The 9,559-nt window shown below is 44.2% G+C and overlaps 1 protein-coding gene across 1 annotated transcript in view; it reads left to right on the top strand.

The window, feature by feature from the left end:
* The first annotated feature begins 6,127 nt into the window (after nt 1-6,127).
* LOC136423458 (piwi-like protein 1) overlaps nt 6,128-9,559 on the top strand; it is a 12,634-nt gene continuing 9,202 nt past the window's right edge. The window contains exons 1-3 of the mRNA XM_066411607.1: nt 6,128-6,276; nt 7,449-7,666; nt 8,794-8,999. Coding sequence (XP_066267704.1) covers nt 6,141-6,276; nt 7,449-7,666; nt 8,794-8,999 — 560 coding nt within the window. The 5' untranslated portion in view covers nt 6,128-6,140. The remainder of the gene's footprint in view (nt 6,277-7,448; nt 7,667-8,793; nt 9,000-9,559) is intronic.

Here is a 9,559-nt window from a genome sequence, read left to right on the forward strand (position 1 = left end):
GTGTTGGGATCACAGAATGGCCTAGGAAAAAATAGCCTTTCTGGTGGGACAGAGCATCCAGAAGGAACCCCCCAGCCCTCAACCTGCCCAAATATCAATGTAGATTTTCCTTTCAATTACTGTTAGTCTCTAAAAAGGTTTAGTAAATTCCCTCTTGTTTTCAGTAAGATGATAGGCAAGAAGAAAGTACTTACTATATTCCCTTGTTTTGGCCACTATCATCACAGAAATATTTCTGATTTCTCCTGTTTTCTTTTTGGCCGTAAGATTGTGCATGATAAGTGGCTAAATTGGGAAAAGTACAGAATGAAGATTTGTGTGTGCCATGGTGATGATGATGATGATGATGATATTAGCACACCAAACATTTTTGTTGACTTTTTTTCCGTTTGTCAATCATTTACAACAGAACTGCTTCAACATGCCTTTTTTCATTAGATTATTGAACAACTTATCTCTCTGTTTAGAAAGACTCACCATTTAGACTTGATTTAGCCAAACCGATTCATTCCCAAGAACAGATATTGACCTCCAAAGTTACGCTACATGAAAGTTACATGGTTATGCGAGTCAGATTTATGTTTAGTGAAGTCATCTCTTCCTTCTTTAGAAAACTTTTGTTCTGAACATCAGAGCACATATGTAAGAACTAAAAAGATAAGCAATCATCAAGTTGATCTGTATTTCTTTCTGTACTCACCTATTTGTTTTTTGAGAAAGAAAAGATATATCTTATGGGACCAAAACTAAAAGATCATAAAGCAACATATATTTTGTATTACTACTTTTGTTTATTAAAAGTTTTCATGACATGATATGGCTGTTGACTATTTTTTGTTTGTTATTTTTTGTTTGTAATTTTTTTTGGCAGATACAATGTACCTTTGCCTTGAGAAAGCAAGATATCTTGACTTCTCTTACCTCTTCTGTGTAGATGTCTGCCCCTTCGTACACTCATCCATGCATACATGTACATTCCAATATTCTTAAGCACTGTTACTCAAGCAGTGTATACAAGTCTTTCGATCAAACCTGAAACCAGTTGAGCAACATCATGCAAGACTTACTGTTTAAGTAATCAATACATGATGAGGACTTTAATCATGGATCTGTATGGCACCGACTTCCAACGAACTTTGACCTAGTGCGAAAAAAATATCACTTGTTTCTACCGCTTTGGTCAGATACACATGTAGCTGAAGTCTTGTGAAGGAGACTGAATACTTCGGTCGAAAATTCCGGTCAGTCAAATTCTTTCTTACAAAAGCATTGTTTGTTTCTTTCATGATGAAGATTGTGGACTCTCAGGTCAAATAGCAATGGGTAAAGCTGATTAACTAGCAAAGCTTTGGGGAATTATGCCATGTTCTGAAATAGTTGAAGCCTCTTTCGTAAGATCAAGGAGGTCTATATAACCACCTTGATGGGATATAGTGCTGCCCCCCCTCTAAATGGACCTGACAACAACGGACTGAGTGCAGCATGCGCAGAACTGATAATTCTTGTTTCTTTTACTGTAACTTAATGTTCACTGTGTTCACGGTCACCTCTGTACCGTGAAGTTACCACTGTGAAAAAAAAAACAGTTATGATTCCGTCGCACATTCGTTGTGTAAATCACTTGCCGCCATCATGCCTGCCACGAAGTTAGAATTCAGTAAAAATGTCAATTTTCCTTACATCGTGAAATTTTGCTAGCGCGAAGATAAAGTGAATTACGGTATACCGTCAAAAGTAAAGCCCGACACGTAGAACAGCCAGGTCCCGCCCACCGATGTTTTTAGTCTGTCCCAGGGGACATTATAATTATACTTAATTTACATACTAGTTGACCCAATTCGGGTGAAAAACAAGGGTCGGTGAATGCGGAAAGCTGCACTGGTGAAGCATAACTCAGAAGGTAAGCCACGTTTAGGTTTCCTTTTTCTCTTGATATTTGTCAAGGCATGGTATTGATCAAGGAGATTTTAGGATGAAACCTTGCACTGATCAATGAGGTTACGTTGGCACTTATCAGACGTGTGGTGGACGTTGTCCTATATTCCGAGCTGAAATGTTAGCTGAAGACAACATGGTGCTTAAGTAGTACTTTGCCTGAAGGTAAGACCAGTGAAGATCGTCGCTTCATTTTCAAAACCACATGTTATCACTGAGGTTAACCTACTCGACGGTCTTAGCAAAGGATATCTTCTTTGGACCTGTTTGGAAAAAGATATACCACGCCACAGACAACTGACATTCGAACGAAAATACTCGGGACAAAAGCATGCCGTGGTCAGCGCCGGGGGCCATTGAAAATCGTACCTACGTGTACTGTTTAAAATGCCATCGTGTGTTGTTATTGTTCACCTAGTGGCAAAATAGGGCAGCATGTTTCCTCGCTGTTTCTGTTAAAAAATCCTCCCACACCATTATTGATGTATAGGGCGGTGCCCATCTCCGTTTCATAGCCCTGGGCCACACTGGAGTAGGGGGCTAGTCCACTGGCAGAGGAGTGTGTTTAACTTCCATACTGTTTCAGAAGTATGTACCATTTTTATAAAGTCTTTGGTATGACTCAATGCACCTCTTGTCCAGAGGTGTCCTACCTGGGGCTTGAACCCCAGTCCTTCTGGTCCAAGTAATTTGAACCAGATGTGGTGAGAGGCAGAAGGCGCAGACCACTACACCACAGGGACACCCATATTTTACGGTGAGTGGTTGCTAGCCTTTTCCCCTTTACTTACACCTCCTCGAACACGAGACCCCCATTTTACGTCACTTGCGAAAGACCAAGATGCCGCTTCCAAGGATTTGAACCCGCCGGGTTCCCCTAGTGAACAACCAGTGCAAAAACAGTGAAATTTTTCGGTTCTTCGTTATCTTTCCAAAACCACGTTGGAACCAGGAGCTCAACTGTGAGGCTGCTACCTAATGAGCAAGAGGGAGATCATCCCTACCGTCGTATGAATGAATGTATGAATGTTTTATTTTCGTGTCCTGCGACTCAATTAAGTCGCCCAGCCTATACGGACTTATAGGACACCAATTGAATACATAAACTTGACATAGGAGTATTGGTAGAGGTACAGTAATAAATGATAATATTCAGAAATAAATCATAATAATAGCAGTAATGAGTAGCACAAAATAATATGAACATAATATAGTGGCAACACAAAAGGGACACACCTGGTACATTGATTCAAATCAATTCAAATTTGAAGAAAGCAAGTGGTAAATGAACATAAATTAAATTCAAATCAAAAGTTGTTGAAGGTAACAACACGTATATCACAGTCTCGGTATATAACAGTCAAAACAGTACATGGCAGGGTAGAGGCAAAACCAAACAAAACCAAAACTAGATGCAAAATAGGATCAAATCATTCCATTGAAGTATTTTTGTTGTTGTCTTGTTATGAGTAGATGTATGCTCCCTTATCAACTTGATGATGATGAATGGTTTATTCCATCAAAATACATCGCAGCCTTTGAAGAATGAATTGCTTGTCTTATAACAGTCAAAATTGGTTAGAATCATTGTCCTTAAAATCATCTACCGTGGAACAAAATCAAAACCCTTTTTCTTACACGATCATCGCAATCAGTGATAAAACGTCTGGACAGGTACCTGTTAAAAAAACACATCGCTTTCACTTGTACCAAAAAAGAGCCAATTTCAGTAATCAAAGAAGATGGTACGTAGATTGCACTTAAACGTGTTACCTAGCTGTTTAAAAAAAATAGAGATCGGAGTATCATGCCATGAATGAACGGACATTAAATCTAAAGCTATGAAATGTTTAATACATTTAGAGTAACCACTCTCCCTGCCAGCACTCAGCTCACATTCCTGTAGTAGTCTCTACCAGACTTATGCTTAGGTCACATTTCCAAAGCGGGGCCCGGTCGGGCAGCTTGCGGGAACGAAAAATATTACATAAAAGACAACAAAAGACACAAAACGTTAGAAAATTACTTCTAACTATAACTTGTGTATTTTCTTGATATGCGTTTTTTATTTTTCCTTTTCGCAAACAGCTCGGCCGGGCCCCGGCTTGGAAATGTGACCTAAGCATAACTACGCCGGCTATAGCCGTATAGGGAGGATAGTTGCCTTGGAAGTTGGCCATGGCCAACAGAGGGTTTCATTCGCAGGCGAATCATTAACCTCACCGTGGACTGACTCTACTGGCCAATTATTCCTTTATTGCCGAATTCTACCATCCATACACTCGTAGCAAGCCGTGGTGGAGGCTATTCATCTAGGCTGTTCTGCCGGTTTTTGTTGGCAATGAGGCGTCCTCTGCATTGGGATGGAAATACTGTAAATGCATTTAAGTTCGCGTGGTTTTTATTTCGCGCTAAGGGAAAAATTCGCAGCAGTGCTAAAGTCACGTACAGCCACAGTATAGGACAAAAATTTTCGCGGTGGTTTTAAGTTCGCGGTGAAACGTCGCCGCGAAAACCGCGAACATAAAACCACCGCAAACATTTCTGCATTTACAGTAACTGCCCAAGATCTTAAGACTACTTGAAAGGAGTCAGCAGTGTCTGCATGTGTTTTGGAAGCATCTGTGAGTGTACTTGTTGGGTTCATCATACTAATGAACTAACCAAAACTGTAGTAGGGTATTTTTTACAGGTAGGGGTTGCTACCCTTAATTTCTTTTCCCCTCCTAGAACATGGGATTGACAATTGAAAGTAACGAAAATAAACAGAGCAATCAGCAACTAAACTTTCCAGCTAAACAAACAGACGGACAGGGGATCAGACAATTTATCTTTTTTTTTTTTTTTTAATATTTCCTCACTCGACTCAGCTTTAAATGGGTAGGACCTCCTTCGGAAATGCTTAGGTCACATTTCCAATCCGGGGCCCGACCGGGATGTCGGCGAAAACGAAAAATAAAAAATGCATATCAAGAAAATATACAATTTGTAGTTAAGAGTAATTTTTAACGTTTTTTTGTCTTTTGTTGACTTTTATATCATATTTTCGTTCCCGCAAGCTGCCCGGCCGGGCCCCGGGTTGGAAATGTGACCCTTGCATTAAGGAGGTCCTCTCGGGTGTGGCGTGAAGCCGAAGGTCCTGTGTTTGAGTAGCCTGGATGCCAGACCCCCAATCTCTAAAATGTATGTATTTTTTAGAGATTGGGGGTCTGGCATCCAGGCTAGTGTTGAGAGGAGAGCAGAAGGATTGCCGATATGTTTTATGGCAGCCAGGTGAACTCTAATAATTTCCTGTGACGACAAACCAACCGCGTGAAACTATTCACTGATCCATTGTTTGATTTCTATTCCAGCTTAGAGCGCTGATACTGTAAACTGTTGGCAGGAAAAAACAGGTAGACTTTACGCTGCAAGATGACGGGACGCGCACGTGGGCGGGCACGAGGTCGTGGCCGGGGAGCGATGGAGGGACAGCCGCGGCGCCCGGGCGAGCAAGCCCCGCCGGGACGCGGCAGGGGAGCCGGGGGGCCGCCAGCAGTAGGACGTGCTCGTGGTCGGGGAGCTACAGAGGAACAGCCACGGCGCCCGGGCGAGCAAGCCCCGCCTGGACGCGGCCGTGGAACCGGAGGACCGCCAGCTGTAGGACGTGCTCGCGGAAGGGGAGCGACAGAGGGGCCGCCGCGGCCTCCCGGAGGTCAGTAATAATCATTAAGCATCCTTTTGGTCTACTACATTATGTTGAAAAAGTTCTCCCCAGAAAACAAAACACCCCTATTCTGATGATTGAAATGCAACATAGTAGCCTGAATCGCAGCATAGGTGGTGGGGTCCAAATTACAATGTAGGGGGCCCCTACTCTCCAACTATGCTAACCAAAACACAATTAACAAATAAATGTAATTCAGGAAATATAAAGTGGATTCAAGAATCATTAATTACTCAAGCTAACCGACATCTTTTACATTTTTCGAATGTCTTCTCTCTTCCGAGTTGGCTGTTTTCTTGCTCTGGCTTCTAACTCTGATTCAAGAATCATTGATTACTTAAGCTAACCGACATCTTTGACATTTTTCGAGATGTCTTCTCTCTTGGCTGTTTTCTTGCTCTGGCTTCTAACTCTGGCTTCTGACGGTTGGCTTAACGTTGTCCACTACATTTGCCTAAACGAATGAAATGTTATACCTCCAGCTCCCCCAGCTGCAGAGATGGAGGCCTTGTCGCTCGGCGAGAAGGGCGCGGCGCCCCCGTCGGCCGCCAAGCCTGCCGGAGGGAGACGCAGGAGGGGCGATGTGGTCATCAACGTGCCTCACACCCGCCCTGCTCACATTCAGGACAAGAAAGGTGCGTATCTATCGTATAATATAGCCTCGCGGGTTGCAAATAGTTCCTACCAGACCAACTATTTGCCAGGGTTTCATTTGCAGGCCCCGTTATAATAAGTCTGTCATGTCATGTCAGCGAGAAGAAAGGCGCGGACGAAATGTGATCTTCACCGTGACCTTGCTCTACTGGCTGAATTATTCCTTTTTTTCTGCCGAATTCTACGATCCATACGCCTGTAAGAGGGCCTGATGGAGGCTAGGTTGCAAACTGTATTTTCAGCCAGATAACTTCTCTGGTCATGATGTTATAACTGTCTATTTGATCGTTTTCCACTATTTTGCTAGCAGCATATGGGCCCTGGTTGAGGCTGCGTATCTCAGGGAGAAAGTTCAGTGAATAGTTTCATTGGTTGGTAAGTCACTGATACAGCCAAGTGATTAATTCACCAACGTTTCGGTAACCATTTGCCACCCTCCTCAGGGCAATTCTGACTGGTTTACACTGGGGCCTGCCAGGGATTCGAACCCAGAACCTTTCGCTTCTAAGTCAACAACCCTAACACTAATCTCCAAGCAGATCTATCGTTGGCAATGCAATATGACCATATCCAGCTGGCAAAAGCAGTATCATCGGTGGCCAGTTGGATGCTGTCAGATGTAATCTCCAAGCATATCTTTCGGTGGCTATAGGACCGTATCTCTTGGGTGGCGACGAAAACTTCCTTTGCCAGTTGGATACGGTCTTATACCCACCGAAAGATATGCTTGGAGATTACGAAAGATCTGCTTAAGCCAGCGTCACAATTCATGCAAGCGTCGGCCGAATTTGTAGATCGCCCGAAGCTCGCCGAATTTCAAAATCGACCGAGCATCGGCCGTATTTTCCAATGAAAATATCGGGTACGTCCGTCGAACACTAAAAACTAAAAATCCCCCATGAGATGGCACCATCCCTTGGACATGGACGAAGTCAGAATCGACTAACCTGGTAAAAGGCCAATAGTTGGATCAACTTTGATTTCTAAAAATCGCCCGAAGCCCTCGTAATCGACAGAACGTCGGCCGTACTTTGGCCGAAAATGCACATTTGAAGCTCGCCAACACGTCGGCCGAGCTGAATTTCTTATTTGTGACGCCTGACGGGGGCTTTAGAGATTATACCCTAACAAAACCTGTTTTCTCCCACCGCAGGCACCGCGGGCCAGCCAGTCTCCCTGGTGGCAAACTTCTTCCGCGTGAGCACCACCCCGTCCTGGGCGCTGTACCAGTACAACGTCAGCTTCACGCCGGAGGTGGATCACAGGGGCGTGCGCTTCTCCCTGCTCAAGGAACACTTGCCTCAGCTGATCGGCGAGGCCTACGCCTTCGACGGTATGGTCCTCTTCTCGCCTAAGCGTCTGGAGCAAAAGGTTAGTGGATTCTACTCTCCAAGCAGAGGTTGGTGGGGGAGATCGTGACCGTTTTATCATATGCCCCGTTTTTCGTCATTTTCGTCAGCTGCCCCCCTATATATAGCGGACGAACAAACATGGCATATGATAAAACGGTCACGATCTTCCCCACCAACCTCTGCTTGGAGGGTAAACAGATTCCCTATGTACAGTAGATAGCGTTAAACAACGTTTGCAATTAGATGTGCGAAGGTTAGGTGAGGTTCTTCATGCTCGAGAAGCACTTGCCGGAACTGATCGGCGAGACCTACGCCTTCGACGGTATGGACCTCTTCTCGCCCGAACGCTTGGAGAAGAAGGTTAACGGATTCGTTAAGTACAGTATGTAACGTTATTAAAACAACGCTTGGAGTTAGATGTGCGAAGGTTAATGATGAAGGAACACCTAGATCTGATCGGCGAGACTTACGCCTTCGACGGCATGATCCTCTTCTCACCCACACGCCTGGAGCAGAAGGTTAGTAGATTATGTATATACGCACAACTGCAGTAGGAGCATCCTCACTAGGTAGCCTTTTTAGAATATTTTTTAAGCATTATTTAACCTTGAAATATTACATTCTCTTCGGCCTATGCCGCTTTTCAAGAGTTCAAGGGAGGACGTCAGGGGTCTTTTTGACAAAACATAGGAAAACAGTTTTATTATAAGAAAACAGTTGTTTACAATGATACCTTCAACACTCCGTAATCATATTTGGTGAATGAATATAGGTCGACTATGTAATATCAATTGATTGATTGATTGATTGATTGACATCTATATCCTACAATGCAGGAAGCAACATGTAGCACATGATCAGATAGCAAACTGTTCAAACCATGTGTCCCTTTTTGTTTGATCAAAATGTTCTCAGTGAACATCATTGATGGATCGATCGATCGATCGATTGATTTATTGACATTTGTGTCCTCCCATAGGTGACCATGTTGTCTTCCACGCGGCGCAACAACGGCGCCGACATCCAGGTCACGATCACGATCACCAACGAGCTAACCCCGCCATTTTTGGATCGATCGATCGATTGATTGATCGACCGATTGATTTATCAGTTGATTGATTGGTTGAAATTTGCGTCCTCCCATAGGTTACCGTGCTGTTTTCCAAGCGGCGCAACGACGGCGCCAACATCCTGATCACCATCACGCTGACCAACGAGCTAACCCCGACCTCCCCGACGTGCATCCAGCTCTACAACAGGATCTTCCGCACAGCTCTGCGGGATGTCGGGATGCAGAGGATCGGGCGCAACAACTACAACCCTGAAAAGACCATAAAAGTCCCCGCGCACAAGTAAGGCTACAAACTAACCTGTTTTTGAGACGTTGATGAATGTTAGAAATCCAGGCAATAAGATACGCAAGGCAACAGTTACCCAAGCAACGTGCCTGCGAAGCTGATGTGTTACGTAGAAAGGCGGTTATACCGGCTGTATAGACACAGAATCAGAAGCTGGTGGGTTACTCTGACGGGTGGTTATTCCGGCTGTATAGACACAGATACAGAAGCTGGTTTGTTACGCAGAATGGCGGTTATACTGGCTATACAGATACAGAAGCTGGTGTGTTACGCAGAATGGCGGTTATACTGGCTATACAGGTACAGAAGCTGGTGTGTTACGCAGAATGACGGTTATACTGGCTATACCGATACAGAAGCTGGTGTGTTACGCCGAAGGGCGGCTAGTTACACCGGCTATACAGATACAGAAGCTGGTGTGTTACGCCGAAGGGCGGCTAGTTACACCGGCTATACCGTAGATACAGAAGCTGGTGTGTTACGCCGAAGGGCGGCTAGTTACACCGGCTATACAGATACCGATGTAGAAGAAGAAGAAGAAGACGAAGGGTTGA

This window comes from Branchiostoma lanceolatum, chromosome 1 (genome assembly GCF_035083965.1).
Source record: "Branchiostoma lanceolatum isolate klBraLanc5 chromosome 1, klBraLanc5.hap2, whole genome shotgun sequence".
NCBI lineage: Eukaryota > Metazoa > Chordata > Leptocardii > Amphioxiformes > Branchiostomatidae > Branchiostoma > Branchiostoma lanceolatum.